The 19,139-nt window shown below is 42.1% G+C and overlaps 1 protein-coding gene across 1 annotated transcript; it reads left to right on the forward strand.

The window, feature by feature from the left end:
• Nucleotides 1–8,354: 8,354 nt before the first annotated feature.
• On the forward strand, nt 8,355–17,582 carry LOC146608117 (actin-related protein 3). The gene is made up of 12 exons (XM_085349013.1): nt 8,355–8,526; nt 8,890–8,945; nt 9,797–9,921; nt 10,008–10,118; nt 11,841–11,936; nt 12,234–12,341; nt 12,441–12,584; nt 14,080–14,253; nt 16,034–16,126; nt 16,206–16,331; nt 16,478–16,561; nt 16,962–17,582. The coding sequence occupies exons 1-12, from the start codon at nt 8,483–8,485 to the stop codon at nt 17,055–17,057; spliced, it is 1,257 nt and encodes a 418-aa protein (XP_085205139.1). The 5' UTR covers nt 8,355–8,482; the 3' UTR covers nt 17,058–17,582.
• Nucleotides 17,583–19,139: the final 1,557 nt, after the last annotated feature.

Genomic DNA, 19,139 nt, shown 5'->3' on the forward strand with positions numbered 1-19,139 from the left:
TCAGATGAGCATTTTAGAAAATTTCTGCATTTATATTTGCCTCTAAATGATCTGTTTGCCTATTTATTCTTATCACGGATATTTGTTTTGCTGCTTGCGTGGCTATCTGTACCGTATCGTATTTATTCTGTGGTGAATGTGCTGTGGACGGCGATGCAGACACTCCGGCGCTGTATTTTAATGCCACACGTGAAGGTTTTAACGGTCCCGAGGAGAGCGCAGGACAAGAAACTGCAGTTCAAGAACGTCAAGAGGAAAGGCATACTTGAGTTTATTATTTCTAGATTTGAAAAAGCTGTGTCAGAGACGGGGCCATCTGATAAACTTTTGTCTTTTTATTGATCTTCTGTGAAGAGTAACACTGTATTCTGCTGATATGTGATGTAAATAAATGTTGCAGAAATGTTGCAGAAAAACTGCCGTTAAGCAGCAAGACGTCGTGATTTCACTCTAAGAGCTCGTTCACTTTGTGTTTGAAAACTAAGAAGTTTAACAGATAATGGAGCGCAAAATATTAAACATTTAATAATAACTCTGTTACTTTTTGGAAACTTCTTGGTCTATGTAATTAAGACAATTTAAGGCGGGGAAATTGTCAAGAAATTGCAAGACTTCTGACCAAAGCAATAATAATTCATTAAAACGACACTAGAAGCTAAAAATGTTAGAAATTGTATTTAAATGAAATAACAATAAAAACAAACAGAAACAATATTGTGTGCTTATAAAACAAACTAAATTTATAATTTATGGATAGGGAAATGTCCTCGGCTTTAGTCTTGGTCAGTGTGGTCAAATTTGTCCAACAAGCACCGAGACAGTCTGGACATTTATCGAGACCAGCATGTCCGCATGTCGTCAAGTGTTTGCATTGTAATTGCTAGTCTGAACCTATCAAATCTGCCCCTAACAAATGTCACGCACATTACAAATGCTTTCATTGGCCACTTTATACTTTTTCTAAAAACATATCCCCCACATTATTACACCACCAGCAGACTGAATTGATAGAAAGCAGGCTGATCCATGTTTTCATGTTGTTCACACCTAATTTTGACCCTACCGTGTGAATGTTGCAGCAGAAATCAAGACTCACCAGCCCATGCAACGTTTTTCTAATCTTCTTTTGTCCAATTTTGACGAGCCCCTGTGAATTGTAGCCTCAGTTTCCTGATCTTATCTGACAGGAGCTGCACCCGGCGTGGTCTTCTGCTGCTGTTGAGATGCTCTTCTGCATAACTTGGTTGAAACGAGTGGTTATTTGAGTTGCTGTTCCCTTCCTGTCAGCTGGAAGCAGTATGGTCATTCTCCTCTGACCTATGCCAACAGCAAGACATTCTGCGTAAAACAGACGGTGGTGTGGCAAATCACAACAGTTTCTGATGCTCAGCTTGAACTTGAGAACATGACCATGATCGGTTGTGTTCATGAGCAACAAAAAACAACTAAAACTAACACTGAAACTAGGAAAAACCAAACTGAAACTAAACAATATAAAGTAAAAGAAAGGTTGGGGTTCTTGGCAGCACGGCCTCACCTCTGCTCAACAAAGCAACCGCGGACCCTCAACTCTTATTAGTTCAGCCAGTACTATTAGATCAAGCACCATTTTCAGCTCTGCTACCATAATTGGAAAAGAGTTTCTCTAATGACCAATCAGCATTTATAACATGATAAACTTACATTTGGTAACACAGGGGGCAACTGCACAGGAGCGATGGTTACTGAATGTATGCCTGTGTAGATGTTCCCTTAGAAATCAACAATGAATGGATTCCTTTAATCATACATTTTTATTTACGATATATCTACTGACCTTCTGTGCTCCGACTTACAGAGGTTACTGCTTAATTAAAGTTAATTTGTTGAAAAAATTCCTTTGAACACAGATTCTTTTTCTTCCTTTGCAGTAATTAGAAACAAATTAAGCCCCTTAACAGAATATTGCTGTAAATTTACAGCCACATAATTATTATCTAGGAAATTACAGGGAACCTTTAAAGTCTATGAAATATTGTGCTGGACTATCACACGTTAATGTCTTTTTCATAATAAAACCATCCTGCTTCCAGTCTGATATTAGAATTTCACTGCACCTAGGCATTAACTTTTTTGAGGGGGTGAAACTCCAAATTATATTCACCTCTGCTGGTGGTCCCTGCTGGGTTAGGTATGCCTAACCTCTCTGAGTCTTTAACCTTGAGAACAGCCAGCCCGAGGACGGCATGGATGTGGTGTTTTATTAAATTAACCACACTTTGCTGACATGTCTCTGTACTGTTCTTTTTAAATGACTATGCATGTATGTTTTTGCAGCATTTTTTATTTCAGACATCCCAGAAGGTTGTTCATCTGGACGTAGCGTTTTGTGGGAGAAACGTTTCGTCACTCGTCCAAATGACTTCTTCAGTCTCAGCTGACTGCAGGTTTCCCCAATCTTATAAACAGTACATCTGCACAATAACTGAAACTAGCCCATGATCAAGGAACTGACCTCACAGCCCATTGTTCTTTCAGTCGGCTAGTTTCAGCTATTGTGCAGATGTACTGTTTATAAGATTGGGGAAACCTGCAGTCAGCTGAGACTGAAGAAGTCATTTGGACGAGTGACGAAACGTTTCTCCCACAAAACGCTACGTCCAGATAAACATGGATGATTGAGCATGCAAGACATTCATTTCAGACAGTTTGCAGCCTGCTTTCACTTATCGTTATTGAGCAGGAAGCACAGTCTTGTTAAGTGAACCTGCAGTTGATAGAAAGACTGCCAACAGTGTAAACGTGATAAAAGTGTTATATCACACAGAGGACTTTATCAGAATGAACAGCAAACCTGTTTTACACCTCTGTCTTCGAGTGGCTGTTTGTCTGGTAGCTCGGTCTTTGGAATTTGCAGCTCATGTATCTACAGATTCATTTTTTTCCCTGGGAAAAACAGTTTTCCTCCTCGGTGTATCATTTTAAATACACTGCTGTGAAAATCAGCTTCCCCCCTTCCTGATTTCTTAGTTTTGGGATCTTTCTTCTTCTTCTTTGTTTTGCATAGTTGTTGCACCTAAATGTTCCAAATCATCAAGGACATGTTAATATAAAAGATAACCTGTGTAAATACAAAATGCAGTGTTTAAATGATGATTTAATTTATTAATGAGCAGCTCTCAGGTGGGAACACCCCTAAGCTGTGACTTCATGTGTGCTAAACGCTGCCTCGTGAGCTACTTTTCCAGTTTCTTTCCCGACCGCTTTGAAGGCTTTTGACAGTCCAGTTGTGGCTGCGATGATAAGCGTCACCAGTAATGGATGATTGACTTGTAAGAGCCATAACAGTGTTTCCAAGTAACCGTTTTCAATTATACGCCTGACAATGCAGCGGTGCATTGTTTGAGACACAATAGAGCAGCTCCCACTCGATGAGTCCTGCAGACTATAGAGAGAAACATGCAATAATTTTTGGCAAAGCGATGAAAAGACAACCGTCGGCTTGTTGGAGCCATCATGAACGCGGCAACGTTACTCACATTAGGGGAGGTTAAACCTCAGTTTTGTGTGTTTGTGTGTGCGTGTTGCTGCTGCAATTTAAACTTTGTGCCTGTCATCAGTGAGAGTCCTGCAGTGTGAGGGCGCGCCTGTATGACTGAGCATCATTAAGCATGAATACGGAGGAGGAGGAGGAGGAGGAGGAGGAGGAGGAGGGCGAGGGAGTCAGGGCTGACGATCACAGAGGGGAAGTGCCGACTGCAGACCTCTGGGGGATAAGAAGCAGCAAAAAACAGGAGATTATTAAAAATAATAAGGCCCTCCTCTGCCTTGCTCTAATGACGCAGTCACAGTACGACTCTGGCAGCGGAAATACTCAAGCTGACGAGGGACCTCAACTCATCTACTTTTGTTTACTGTTGTCTGGAAATGAGAAGGAAATGATCAGTTCTGGTGTGGGAGGCACAGATCGCAGGACAAGAGAGGACGGCGAGATCGGAAAAGCTCCAGAGGGTCAATTAGCCTCAGATACTGTACACATAGTTAAACTAAATGAAAGCAACCCTCCATCAGTGTGTCCAACCTCCTTAAATTCCATTAGCTGCAACCAGTGAATCAAAGCCTAGCTGTGGGCCTTAAATTAAGACGAGACTCTATTAACAGATTGCACTGTCTACACCGTCAGGCCTGGAAAGTGGGTAGAGCCAATAATGATCCTGAATCTGATGACTTGGCAGTCAAGCTGACACAAACTGCTTCCCTCCAATCCACTTTAGAGCACAAACACAAATCTCCATTCCACTAAGTGGGGCCAATAAACACAATTTAGCGCAAAGGGGGAGATTAATCTGTGGCTGTGTGGACGTTAACAAGCATCGGACGAGTGTTAAATACACTCTGCACCTCAGCAGAGAGAAGCAGCTGAATCAAAGAGGGCCAAGTAGAAGAAATTTTTTTTTTTAAATCCCTGCATTTAACAGAGGCTGTTTAAAAGGTGCAGAAGCTGCTCTTTGTGTGATTCCAGTGAGTGATGCACTCTCAGGGTGGAAGGCCTTGAAAACGTGAGCAGTGGTGCCCTCTAGTATTCAAAAGAGTGACACACAAAAATATGAAGCTCTGGATGACACACTATAAGAGTGCAGAGTGGGGTCGGCACAGTGTTATAGACCTCCAAACTTCATGTCGCCTTGAGATTAACTCAAGAACAGTGGATAGAGAGCTTGACTGAATGGGTTTCTATGCCATGATGATTTACGGCTTCTATATATCCAAGCCTTACATTGGAGAGCAGTGAAGATGTTTTCTCCCAACTTTATGGGAACAGTTTGGGGATGGAGTCTTCCTGTTACAACATGACTGCACACCAGTGCACAACGCAAGGTCCATGAAGACATGGAGGAGAGATTTTGGTGTGGATGAACTTGACCTCAACCCAACAGAACACCTATGGGATGAACTAGAGTGGAGACTGTGAGCCAGGCCTTCTCGTCCAACATCAGTATCTGACCTCACAAATGTGCTTCTGAAGGAACGCTCCATAACTCCCATAAACATTGAACCTGTGGAAAGACTTCCAGGAAGAGTTGTAGCGTGTGTTAGAAATGCATTGCAGGAAATACCACCGAAGCAGGACAAAAACAGACTATTAATACAAATGTAGGGCATTTTGGACATTAGGCAGTGCGCTTGAGTTGTGGGATTATCTCCCACATGCCTGTTTAACCTTGCAAAAACGTATTTTTCTTTTCCTTTGCATTCTAAATTAAAACCTCTTTAACACCATTTAAATACTATTTACCCCGTTGGTACAGTTCTGTTGTTTCACAATGATGCAGAAATGCTGTTTTTCCCTCAGTAGGAGAAAACACGCCTCTGCTGTTTTATTTTATTTGATGTAGGGAGGAAGTCCTTCTTCAATAACGGCTTCTGCTCTGCTGCCACTGACAGAGATGAAACAAAGTGCTTCAGCCACAGTTCTTGATAGAGATTTTTCATTAAGCAGCCAGACTCCACAGGAACGAGAAGAGGACGGTTTCTATCAGAGGCTGCAGAGCCAAGGGCCTTTATGGGAGACTATGTGGTGAAGAGACTCTTGTGTGAGTGATAAGTCTGCCTGAGGACAAAGGGCCGATGTTCTCGGGACATAGGGTTGGCTTTAATGTGGGAAGGTGCTCGAGAGACAGAATCAAGCCCTAAAGCTCATTCCTGCTCATATATCGTCTTTATCAGCGGGCCTCCGGTGGAGGGCTGGCACCAATTCGTCTGGCTTCTGATGGGACCTAAATCACTGATATTATCTGGTGGAGTCAACAGAGGGAGACGAGGTCGCTTTCTATTTTTGATATGGGGAAAACCTGCAAAGACAGACAGCATAAAGAATAAACGCTGGATACTTTTAACACCGCAAATGTTTGAAGTCTACGTTAAAATCGAGCTTGCACAGAAAGTACAGGTCGTTACAGAACAGGTCTGCTGCTCTTTGCAGTTACATTATACATGTTTATACACCACACGCTACAGCAGCATGAGGATGATAATAAGACAAATATTAATGATAATAATTCAACTCAATTCCAATTCATGCTGTTATTATTCATATTAATGGTGATGATATTGTTCTTATTTTTTTTAAATTATTATTTCAATTTGCAAACTCAAAGTGAAAAAAGAAAGATGCTGCATACATTTTATGTCAGCAACATATCCATCTTCTAGTAATATTATTGATTATTGTGTGACTTATTCATATATATTTATATATATTAGGTTTTATTTTGGAGACAGTGGACCGCATCTTGACAACGTGGTGAATGGTGGTGCACAACCTCTGGGATACATTCTCCTCCATTTAGTACTTCGTGGTTATAGCACATACAACAATGCTGCAGGGAGGACAATAAAACAAACCAAAAAAATCCCAGATGGTTCTTTTTCACAGCTCTGTCCACACAGCATAATATTTCAGAGGCCACCAAGCGGATTCTGATTCAATGTGTTAAAACTGAAAGAAAATAAAAGGAAAAATGTGCAAAAATAACAGAAATAAAGATTTAAACTTTAGAGCATTTAACATGACAAACTAATTGTTATGAAAAATTATGAAACATTACCAAAAAGAGAGGGAATATTTATATTATATACACATATATAAATATCATTTTGGTTATAACAGACTTTTGAACCTTACATTGTTTTTTGGCCACACGGGGGTGCTATAGCATTTATTTACCTGATTATTAAGAAACAGTCATATCAAAGCATTATTCAAGCTTTAAATTCACATTTGTTTTTATTACATTTAGTTGGCTAAAAAAATGCCAATTTTAATGGCATTTCAAAAGGATTCTTTTACAACAGAGAGTCTATAATGTTTTTATGCTTTAAATCCCTGTTTGCTAGATTTAACTTTGCATATGACCACCCAGCCTGATGTTCATGCAGACATGGTCAAGGTGACCTGCTGAAGATAACACTGAGCATCAGAATGAGGAAGAAAGGTGATTTAAGTGACTCTATATGTAGCATGGTTGTGACAGATGGGATACAGCAGCTGAGCATCGTTTAAACACCACAGCCTACCTGAGTATATTTACTGACCATGTCCATCCCTTTATGACCACAGTGCACCATCTTCTGATCATCTTCATCATCTCAAACTGTTTATTTTAATACAACAAATGAGATCACTGCACTCAAATATTTCCATTTCTGGCTCTGTGTGATTCTTTTTAAAAAACAGACATCCATAACATGGTCATCTGTGGCATACAGCTCTGTTTGTGAGCACAGATGTCCTGCACACTTGATGTTTAAACCTTCCATTTGAGAGGGCAGCCAACAAGAAGAAAGTTGTCTGAAAGGAAGAGGAGCGGAAATACCTGAGTGGCTCCACTAAGGCTGAGCATCAGATAAATAAGGATTATTTTGAACTGTTAATCATGCAAAGCTCTTCTAGTAGAGTCTAAAATTAAAATATGGAGCTGGAAAGTTGTTGAACACCAAACTAATCATCAGTTACATTTATTGTTATTTTACTAACAGTACTTATATATGTCGCATGATTATTTTTCACACTGTGGTGACACTTTCCCACTTTAAATGTTGGGTGCAGGTTTATTTACATTTTGCTCTCAGCTGTGAACATTGTCGTGTCTGGACTGCACTTACGCCATGATGCTGGATAAGGGAAACAGCTCAGCCAATAAGTACGAAAGGTAGCTGAATATGAAGACAAAGAGGGGCTCAATCAGGCGGATGCTGTGGGTGAAACGTGACGACCGCAGCCACTAATCCAAACAGAAGGCCAAATAAGACCCCGCCCTTTGTGTGATTGCAGCCAATCCCCAACTCTCTGTGAATCGTACTCATGGCCCTTGATCAGTGGTCTTTGATCACAGTGTTTTGATCAGTGGTGGTTAATCAATGGTCATGAGAATCTGCATATTAATGATCAAGGAACTGACCTCCCAGCCCATTCGTTCATTCAGTGGTGCTGGTTTAAGTCATTATGCAAATGTACTGTTTATAAGGTTGGAAACCTGCAGTCAGCTGAGACTGAAGAAGTCACTTGGATGAGCGACGAAACATTTCTCCCACTGAAAACGCTACGTCCAGATGAACAGAATCAACTTTTTGTGATTTACTTACCTGGATGATTGAGCATGCATCAAGAAGATATTCATGTTGTCTTACTATTCATATTTTATTCCAGCACAGTTGGTGTGGATCACCGACAAGTTCAACGACAATAAGGGGCTATTCAACTGTTGTTCTGTTTTTCTACTGTTGCAGTTGGAGTCTCCGTCCACTTGGGGCCACAGTTGCCCGTCTGAACCTGCTGACTCTGCACTAGAAGAAATTCCACCGCACCCGGAAGCGCTCTCCGTTCGGCAGCTATTCTGCTATTCATTCAGGCTGCAGCGATTTCATTCAGCCGTTGTTGATCTCTCCGCTTGTGTCGGGCGCCTCATTTACTTCTCCGTGGACAGATTGAAGGAGAGCGAGCATGGCTGGTCGGCTACCGGCTTGTGTTGTTGACTGCGGTACGGGGTGAGTAGGAGCACAATAAAAGGCTAGTTAGCGTTAGCTTGCTTTTCATTGACCACCTAAGCGACTGTCAAACTTCAGCTAACGCCCTATTCAGCCTTCAGGCTGGGGGCTTTTGCTCAGCGCCTCTCTGTTATTCTGAGTTCGTCGGTGAAGTCGGCGTTAATGCCACAAATCCAGCCAAAGTTTCCAGCTGCTTTATTTTGAAGGCTTTTTGTTCTTCCCTCAGCTTTGTCATTGCTGTTAGCTGCTGCTAGCCGCTGAAGCTAATGTTACTTCCTGGAGAAAGCAGCCCTCATATTACACACTTACGTTCGCTCAAGCCTGGAGAAAGTGTCTTATATCCCTGATTGTGTTCCCTTTTAGGTACACGAAGCTCGGATATGCAGGAAACACAGAGCCACAGTTCATCATGCCTTCATGTAAGTAAACAGACCCCCCCGCCCCTCAAAAAAACAGAACAAAAAACAAAACCACTAAAGACCTAAAACTAGTTTAAACACAAGGCAATGTCGAACATGTGGATTTATTTACGTGCTGGGATGCTGTTAGAGAGCATATTTATTATTAAACTGCATTATTCGTTAAGTTGCATAAACACCAGCAGTTTAATGTGGATTGCCTCTGTGTGGTTTAATGCAGGTTAACAGTTTCAGGCCGACTTCCTTTCACCCTAGAGATGTACTAGAGCAGTTAAACTGGTTTCCGTAAGGCTGGTATCATATTGGAACAATATTTTCTTATCAACTCACGCACAGCAGGTTTTTCCTGGCTCATAATGAAAATTCTAGTAGGGGGGGGACTGTGGTTGTAAGCATGATTGGTCTGCATATATTTAAGGGAGTGGGTTAGACGTACCTCACAGATCACAAGTTGGACAAAGGATGTTTAATACCAAGACCTCAGAGCACATCCATGGATGCGGTGAAGGAGAACATGCAGCTGATCTGCTGTGGTGACCTCATGAGTGTGCGACGCCATCAAACTCTGAGCAACTATTTAGACAGGAAACAGCTGTCCTGTTTCCACTCGTGTGACTGAGTGTCTAAAATATCTTTGCCAAGCTAATTGTGTCCAGTGTTGGATGATTTTTTTGTTTTTTCTTGAGCCGATTGAATCTAAGTTTGCTCGACTAATGTTATCTCAGGATGTAAGTGCATGATCAATCCTGTTGTTCATAGTTATTTAATAAAATATATTTGGTACTGTGCTGTACCAAATTTTTGTTTTTCTTCCACCCGTAGTATTTACAGTTTACATCGTTTGTCTGCAGGTATTGCGATCAAAGAATCGGCCAAGGTCGGAGACCAGGCCCAGCGCAGGATGATGAAGGGAGTCGATGATTTGGATTTTTTCATCGGGGACGAAGCCATCGATAAACCGTCGTATGCAACGAAGGTGAGATAGACGCCGACGTGGGGGCCGAGTCAGATTTGTGTTTGAGGATCGATATTAATGCTGTTTTTCTCTCTTTGCGTCCACAGTGGCCCATCCGTCACGGGATTGTGGAAGACTGGGACCTGATGGAAAGGTTTATGGAGCAGATCATCTTCAAGTATCTGCGGGCAGAACCTGAAGATCATTACTTCCTTTTGGTAAGACCAGAGCACTGTGGGTTAATGGTAGTTAGAGCTAAGCAGCAGGCAGGGCCCTTCCTCTGTTTTTTCTTGTCTACACCAAACACAAACTTCTGTTAACTGTGGCCTAGAGGGCAAAACACAGATGTTCTCAAAAGTATATTTGCGGGATCAAATTGTCTCAGTGTTGTGAAACTGGTGCGACCTAAATAATATAATAATTCCTCTTGTTCCTATTGGTCGTTTACCATTACATGTCATTACATTACAGTTGAGTCCCTCTGGGCGTGGTTGTTATAGTGACACGGCTTGAAGTACTGTGACGTCATTTGTATGCGACACAATCACAACAAAAATCGCCTCAAAGCACTTCATATTGTAAGGTAGATCCTACAGTAATAGAACAGAGTAAACCCCTACAATCATATAACCCTGTGAGGAAACACTTTGGCGACAGTAAAAAGGAAAAGCTCATTTTTAACAGGAAGAAACCTCCAGCAGAATCAGGCTCAGGGATGTGCAGCCAGCTGCTGTGACTGGTTGAGGGTGACGGAGGAAGGTGGGACAAAAGACATGCTGTGGGAGAGAGCCAAAGAATAACAATAACTAATGATTAAATGCAGAGAGGTCTATTAACACATAGTGAGAAAGCTTCCCCAGCAGCCTACACCTACTGCAGCATAACTAAGGGAGGATTCAGGGTCACCTGGTCCAGCCCTAACTATATGCTTCAGCAAAAAGGAAAGTTTTAAGCCTAACCTAAGAGTAGAGATAGTGTCTGTCTCCCGAATCCAAACTGGAAGCTGGTTCCACAGAAGAGGGGCCTGAAAACTGAAGGCTCTCCCTCCCATTCTACTTTTAAATACTCTAGGAACAACAAGTAGGCCTGCAGAGCGAGAGCGAAGTGCTCTAATAGGGTGATATGGTACTACAAGGTCATTAAGATCAGATGGGGCCTGATTATTTAAGACCTTGTATGTGAGGAGCAGGATTTTGAATTCAATTCTGGATTTAACAGGAAGCCAATGAAGGGAAGCCAAAACAGGAGAAATCTGCTCTCTCTTTCTAGTCCCTGTCAGCACTCTTGCTGCAGCAACATAACAGTGGACAGACTCTGGGACCACATTGTGGGTTTGTGTGGAGCCATTTCAGTTTTGATTTTCATGAGGAAGACGGACTTCATAACTGATCGAGAGACGCCACTAACTGGCCAATCGGTGGCATTTAGTATGTTGACATCACATTTTCGGATCACTTGGAGCCCCTGCCTGAACGGACACTAAAAAAGTAATTGGTACCAGCTGCTACCGCCTAATGCAGGGGACTGGTGCAGGGACACCAGTCCACGAGGGCCGGTGTCCCTGCAGGTTTTAGATCTCACCCTGGGTCAACACACCTGAATCACATGATTAGTTCATTATCAGGCCTCTGGAGAACTTCAAGACATGTTGAGGAGGTCATTTAAATCAGCTGTGATGGTTCAAGGACACATCTAAAACCTGCAGGGACATCGGCCCTCATGGACTGGGATTGGGGACCCCTGGCCTAATGAAAGTCGAGCTGTGCCGAGTAACCATCAAACCATCTCAGCCTCGCCTCTCTAATCTGTCAGACGTGTCCGCTCCTCTGCAGAGAGTTTGTTTTCAATACAAACTGCTAGGGAATCAAGAGTACAACAAAAATAGCAACGACCGTCTCGTGTGAACGATCAGCCTAAAATCTTCTGTCTTCCCTTTTCAGACAGAGCCTCCCCTCAACACACCAGAAAACAGAGAGTACACAGCAGAGATCATGTTCGAGTCCTTCAATGTCCCCGGCCTCTACATTGCTGTTCAGGTAAGACTGCTGCAAAGGCTTTTCTGAGTTTTGGAAACAAATCCCTAAAAGTTCAAACCCAGCACTCACAGCTGGTTCAAACACTGAGCTCAGACGTGAGAGCTGCGTGCGTATAATTAGATTTGTGTGTTTGACTGAGAATGTGATTCCGAGGATGTTTTATGGGGAAATGCGGGTTTTCACTTCTTCTTTTTCAAGGTTTCACAGTTTGTTTGGGTTGTTCTTACTTCATATAAATGCACATGAGTGTCCTGAGCGTAAACCTATGTTTCATGATTTTTTTTTCTTCTTCCCCAGGCTGTCCTGGCGCTGGCTGCCTCCTGGACATCCAGACAGGTGGGAGAACGAACGCTGACAGGGACGGTGATCGACAGCGGAGACGGGGTCACGCACGTCATCCCGGTGGTCGGTGTCGCGTCTTTTTTGTGATTATTAATTGCTTTTTAGCTCCCAGCCTCACTTCCGCTCCCTGGAGCTCTAATCCTTTGCTCTGTGGCGTTCCAGGCTGAAGGCTACGTCATCGGCAGCTGCATCAAGCACATCCCCATCGCCGGTCGAGACATCACATACTTCATCCAGCAGCTCCTGAGGGAACGAGAGGTGGGGATTCCTCCAGAGCAGTCTCTGGAGACGGCTAAAGCTGTCAAGGTCAGTACGCTTCATGTTTACCAACCAAAGACAGGTTTAAAAAAAAAGAAAAAAAAGCCCTTTTTTCTAATCAATCAATTTTAAATCATGCTTTTTATTTGTTCTTGTTTCTAATGTCTCTGTAAAGCACTTTGAATCACCTTGTTGTTGAATTGTGCTATACAAATAAACTTGCCTTGCCTTGCCTTGCCTTGCCTAATGGCCAGCAGGGGGCGATAAAAGCAGCCAGACTGTATAGAAATATATGGGAAGGTGAGCCTGGCTTTCAGTTGATCTTGGATTGGAGTAAAGATTTTCCTGATGAGTTCATGGTCTCAGTTACTAGGTTAAAGTCTTAATAAATATGAAATTATGCTGCTGTGCAGAGTACAATGGACAATAACGCAGGGTCAGTTCAGTTGCAGAGGGGGTTTCTCATCAGCTTCAACTGCTTTGGTGTCAATTAAATTAACTACAGGAGCACTAGAGAGGCGACAATGAGACAACCCGCAACAAAGGAACGGTTTACAGCTGGAGGACACTCACATTTTTCAGTCCTCATCTTTTCTGACTGTTTTTTAGTAGTTTTGCTTTTGGCTAGTCTCAGTGTCACTACTGCTAGCATGAGACGACACCTGGACCCTACAGAGGTTGCAGAGGTAGTCAAACCCCTCCAGGATGGCACATCAATATGTGCCACTGGCAGAATGTTCGCTCAGAATCAAAACACAAAAGCCCGGCACTATGATTGTGGATTTTCTTAGCGAGTACTGCTGAGGTAAAAGATCTGGGGTGCAGCTGTTCTGTTGCCATCACTCCTGCCTTAAAGCTGGCACTTCGTTACTGAAAGAGGCATCAGCAGGTCATAGCAAGAGTGCGGACAAACCGGGAGGATTATGTGACAGCCTTGGCACACAACTTGAGGGATTGCTTCATCTCTGTTGCTAACTGCAGGGGCATGTTGGCCGAGCTCTGTAACAGAGTTTAGAGCGACAGAGTTTAACTGGGCCTCTGTTCACGAGGACACCTTTTGTGTCGTTGCAAACAGCATGAGCACCAGTTTGAGTCATTGTGAAGCTGTCCTGTCCATGCGGTGTTGTTGTTGTATAGATTTTAATTTATAAATGGAAACTAACTCAAGATGCAGTCTGTAAGAAAACAAGGCAGAAAAGGAAGTGATACCTCTGACAGATGATTGCGTACTGCTTCTGTCATGTACTTATCAGTTTGGCCACTAGAGGTCAGTGTGGCATCAGAAGCATCAGAATCTGAGAAACTTTATTAATGCCAGAGGGAAATTGAGTTGTCATAGCAGCAAATATACAACAAACTTCAAGCACTCATATAAAATGATTTTAGAAACAGATGCTACTAGAAGCCATAGTTAAATTATACTGAAAACTGGTAGCCTCTCCATTCATTCCAGAGGTTTAAAACGGGAAGCTCGTCGTTGTTTGTTTAGTTCCATGTGCATTTGTCTTACAGTATTGCCAAATATTTTGTGCTGTGTTTTTAGGAGCGGTTCAGCTATGTGTGCCCTGACCTTGTTAAAGAGTTTAACAAGTACGACACAGACGGCAGCAAATGGATCAAACAGTACACGGGCGTCAACGCCATCACCAAGAAGGAGTTCACCATCGACGTTGGGTACGAGCGCTTCCTCGGCCCTGAGATCTTTTTCCACCCTGAGGTACAGAACACGCGGACACGCTTTGCTCACATTTCCTCTAATTTATATATATATATATATATATATATATATATATATTTATTTATTAGGGGTGCAACGATATTCGTATCGATATTGAACCGTTCGATACAGTGCTTTCGGTTCGGTACGCATATGTATCGAACAATACAACATTTGTAATTTATTTTATCAACTTTCCTTCTGACGATGCTGTCTGTGTTGAGCGCTCAGTGAATCTGCGTTCGACTACTCCGCCTAGGCTGCACTGTTGAGCGCAGATCCACTGAGCGCTCAACACAGACAGCATCGTCAGAAGGAAGAGCGCAGGGCAAGCTAGCGAGACAGAAGTTAAGCTCTCCTTGCAACATGGACCTCCCCCATTCAGATCTGGCGTTTGGAATTATTTTGCTTTTCATGTGACGTATGACCCTGAAGGTAAGCGAGTCATGGACTAAAGTAAAACAGTATGTTGGATGTGCCATGCAATGCTCAATTACATGGGTGGGAACTAGTGTGTTAGCGCAGTTAGCTCGTTAACGGAGATTTGCCGTGTTGTGGCGTTAAGGTCATTTCAACGAGATTAACCTGAAAGCACTAGTGGGAACACAACGAATATGACTGCACATTTACACCAATATCATCCTAGTGCAAAGACAAAAACAACAAGCATGCTACTAACTTTAGCCAAGTCATTTAGACAGCTGTTAGCACATGATTCTCCTTATGCTGCTGAGAATATAGCCCAGAAGAAGCGGATAGTATAGCTTTTATTTTGGAAAGAGCCATTTCTCTGTAATAAACTCTCTTTTCCAAAGATGAGTGATTCCTCAATCAGATACAGGGCTCGCAATATCGCTAGCCCGACGTCCTGGAGCTAGCGATTTTTTTCAGTCGGGCTACCAAAATCTATCTCTTCCCTGCCTGTCGGGCTATTGTAGGAAGGAAAAATATATGTCAATGCTTTTGCATTCTTTCAGAAATGTAGCTGGGTAATTATGTCATTGGCATCGGTGAGCCGCTGTCAATATGTGACATATTGAAATCGCGTTTGAATTTGCGCTTGTTTTTTGCTTTCACTTTGCAATCGTGCGAACTGTGTATAGAGAGCGACAGCACTGATCTGTGAGTGATGATAATTTGTGCACCAATTCCTCTGACATCGTCTTATTAATCGTTAGCTTACTATGCAAACATGACAAGTGAAATCTCCCGCAGCAAGCTTAAACATGTGAGAGGTTGATCGCGCAGAGAATCGCTGAGCTTATGTGAGTGCGTGTGTAAAAGCATTTCAGTTCTGCTGAGCCAAATAAGACAGGTCAGGGTGAAGAAGTGACAGCCAAATAAAAGCTTACCACAAAACGGAGAAGTTATGACAAATCAGACTATAAGGCAAAAAGAAAGTGCAGCTTTATGGTTTCATGGACAAAAGAATTTCTGTGGCTGCAATATGACGAGCTAAATAACCAGGGCTGCACATAAGTGGTCCGCAGGTGCGCATTCGCTGTCAAAATAAAAAACGCGCACAAGGGTTAGGGTTAAATTTAAAAACTGTACTTTTGAGTTAAAATATATATTTATAATTTTAATAAATGACAAATTAAAAAGGCATGAACATTTTTTTTGTATTGAAAAAATATCGAACCGTGACACCAAAGTATCGAACCGAACCGTGAATTTTGTGTATCGTTGCACCCCTTATATATATATATATATATATATATATATATTTTTTTTTTTTTTTTTTTATTTATTTTAACTTTACCTTTTTGTTTTCATCCAGTTTGCCAACCCAGACTTCACCCAGCCCATCTCAGAAGTGGTGGATGAAGTCATCCAGAACTGTCCCATCGACGTCAGGCGTCCTCTCTACAAGGTAAACGCACACCTGTCTGCTTCTGTTTGAAACATGGACACGCAGCACATAGCAGTAATTATTTTGTGTTGTGTCACAGAATGTCGTGCTCTCCGGAGGCTCCACCATGTTCAGGGACTTTGGCAGACGCCTGCAGAGGGACCTGAAGAGGACTGTGGACGCACGACTGAAAATAAGCGAAGAGCTGAGCGGTGGGAAGTTGAAGGTAAGGGGGTAGAAGTAGCACGAGGAGCTGATACAGGCAGCTTCACATAAATCTGTGAAACATTTTGCTCCGCAGAAGAACTCTTTCTTCCAAAGCCTGCAGGCTTTTCAGTAAACTGTTGAGCACAAATCATCTTTGTTTTGCAGCCCAAACCCATCGATGTGCAAGTCATCACCCATCACATGCAGAGGTATGCTGTCTGGTTCGGAGGATCAATGCTGGCATCTACTGTGAGTATTTCAAGGACATCTGTACTTTTGCACTGCAATCAGTGTTTTCATCATAGTAGTAAATACCCTGTAGTTACACTCTCTAGTTCTAGTGATGTAAGCTGTACGCTTTTAACTCCATAATATATGCACACCGTTAGTACCCATGTGTCCAGTACTTACTCGCTTTACTACCCAGTACATACCCGCTGAACTATCCAAAATGTATTCTCTTAAGTATCCAGTACGTAAAAGAACTTATTTTGTAAGTTTCCTATATGAAGGTGCGCATTAGAAAGAAAGCTAACAGGCTTCTTTTGCAACATTTAAGCCCTGAATTTCTTTGTTTACACTGTGATGTTTCCAAAATGTTATTCAGTATTTAAGTTTGCTTTGTTACATTTGTGTGTTGCTTCTGCAGCCCGAGTTCTACCAAGTGTGCCACACCAAGAAAGACTACGAGGAGATCGGGCCAAGCATCTGCCGCCACAACCCCGTCTTTGGAGTCATGTCTTAGGCGATGGAGAGAAAGAATGCATTCAGGGGAGGCCAAGAAGAGGAAAAACAAAAAACGGACGATGCAAGACCTCACGTGCTGTGCAAGTCCCTCCAGCCTTTGCACGGATGCTCCGACAGATTATTTGTATAGAGCTACAGTGGACCAAACAAACTGCCAGAAGAGTGGCAGCATCCTCACAAATTAGAGGAAAGAGGTGACTCAGCCCAAAGGATCCTCAGATAAAATGTTTACTGCAAGTAGGCTGATGATGATGATGATGATAATAATAATAATAATGATGATGATGATAGGTGATAAATCTTTAATTTCTGCGTGCCTCATATATGTACTTACTCTATCCTCACAGGATTGTAAAATGTAATTAATCAACATGAGTCCTGTATAAATGCAATTCTGTGTATATGGGTTGGGTTGTGGTATGTGTTCTGTACTCTAAAAACTGAAAGTGTAACGGTTGTTTTAAGAAACACATCATGCTTTGCTACGCGATTACTCAAAAGCTTGGAGTCACTTTGAAATTTTCTTGTTTTTGAAAGAATATTAGATTTTTTAAAATCTCATGTAACATGAAGTGGATCAGAAATGTATAAATAACTCTGTAGGCATACTTGGGTCCATTTTCTGTAACCATCACTCCTCTTTTAGTGGCATATAGTGTTCCCCAGTTCGAATTTCGCATGTTAAAAGGCCGCTAATTATGCTAGCCTGACTGAAAACTGTCCCGCTGATTTAAAAAGCCATGCGTTTAGTTTTATCGATGTCTGGGGCATCATCGTTTGGGGTCAGTTAAAGTGGAAACAAACAAGGCCTAAAGTGTTCTCGTTCTAAGAACTGAAGATTTCAGTCTGTGGTGTGTACCAATCCTTTCTTCGAAAAGCCGAATCTGGCTTCAGCCACCGGTGCTGAAGTGAATGCATAACTGACCGGAAATAAGTGCATCTTAGGGCTGAGAGTCTCACAGCTTCTCAGGTGGCAGCATCTTTAAATGGTACCTGTAAGAGTAACACTGTTCCAGTTTGTAAAGGGATAGTACACACTGTTGTATGACAGTTTTAATTTTTCTGCAGTTTTCATACAGAGAAAAGACGAATGGTTCAGATTCATTGCCTCTTTAATCAGCACAGCGTTCAGCTTCGCTATCATTATTGGAAAAGTTTTTATAAATACATTTATATCTAAATGACCAGTCAACCTTTTAACAAGAACAAAATGTTCTGCTGGGTGATAAAGGAGCGATGCTTGCTGAAAACGAGACCCTGCATGAGCCTACATCGATATTTTAATAATTCGAGGAGCCTCTGTATGTGCATGTGCTCTTGGCTTGTGTCAGCAACTGTTCATCTGATCCACTTGTTATTTGGCGGGCGTATTGCTGGGCTCCCAAATACGTGCAGTATAAAGTGCAATGAAATAATCTGGATGGGCGTTCCTCGTGAGGACAAAGTCACTGCTCTCACTAACTGTGAGGAATCAGGGAACATCTGTAAATGGTAGCTACTCACATAGCACGCACTGCCCTGCTTCCATTTAAATTTATTAATAATTTGTGATGAAACAATTAAATCTCAGAGCTTCTCTTTCAAGGACAGCTTTTTTTCCAAGTGACCCCAAAGGCAGCCTTTCTGTGCAGCAGCTTTATGATAATCAAATGGGTGCAAGCATTAAAAAAAAAGAAGAAAAAAAATAGAAATCACCAAAACAAACTGACCATTCCCATTTCCTTTGTTTTTTTTTAAGTACCCTCAGTACCTGGAAGAAATATTTATTTGAATTTACATGAAATTATTTGCTCATGTTTGTTTCTTCCTGGTTCCTCCTGCAGCATTATGACAAATCACCACCGCTTTGCTCTTTTTTTTTTAAATCCCCCCCCCTCATTTTGTATGAATCATCTCTTGAACAACCCGTCTTTGAAGGAAAAACAAATCGTATTAATATATGAACATGCAGTTTGAATGACTTGTTGGACTGTCACTGTTGCCTAGATCTCAGTTATACTGGATAGCCTTGTACTGTACCAAATCTGGATTTCAATGCTGGCATTCCAATAAACGCCAAGGAGATGTTTCTTCACGTGTT

The sequence above is a fragment of the Diplotaxodon limnothrissa genome, linkage group LG23 (assembly GCF_057381915.1).
Source record: "Diplotaxodon limnothrissa isolate DT_005_m linkage group LG23, D_limnothrissa_male_GT1.1, whole genome shotgun sequence".
Classification (NCBI taxonomy): Eukaryota; Metazoa; Chordata; class Actinopteri; order Cichliformes; family Cichlidae; genus Diplotaxodon; species Diplotaxodon limnothrissa.

Coding starts and splice junctions, on each gene's coding strand:
- LOC146608117 (XM_085349013.1), top strand. CDS start 8,483: ATGGCTGGTCGGCTACCGGCTTGTGTTGTTGACTGCGGTACGGG. Junction 12,342..12,440: donor TCACGCACGTCATCCCGGTG/GTCGGTGTCGCG, acceptor GTGGCGTTCCAG/GCTGAAGGCTACGTCATCGG. Junction 16,127..16,205: donor TCAGGCGTCCTCTCTACAAG/GTAAACGCACAC, acceptor GTTGTGTCACAG/AATGTCGTGCTCTCCGGAGG.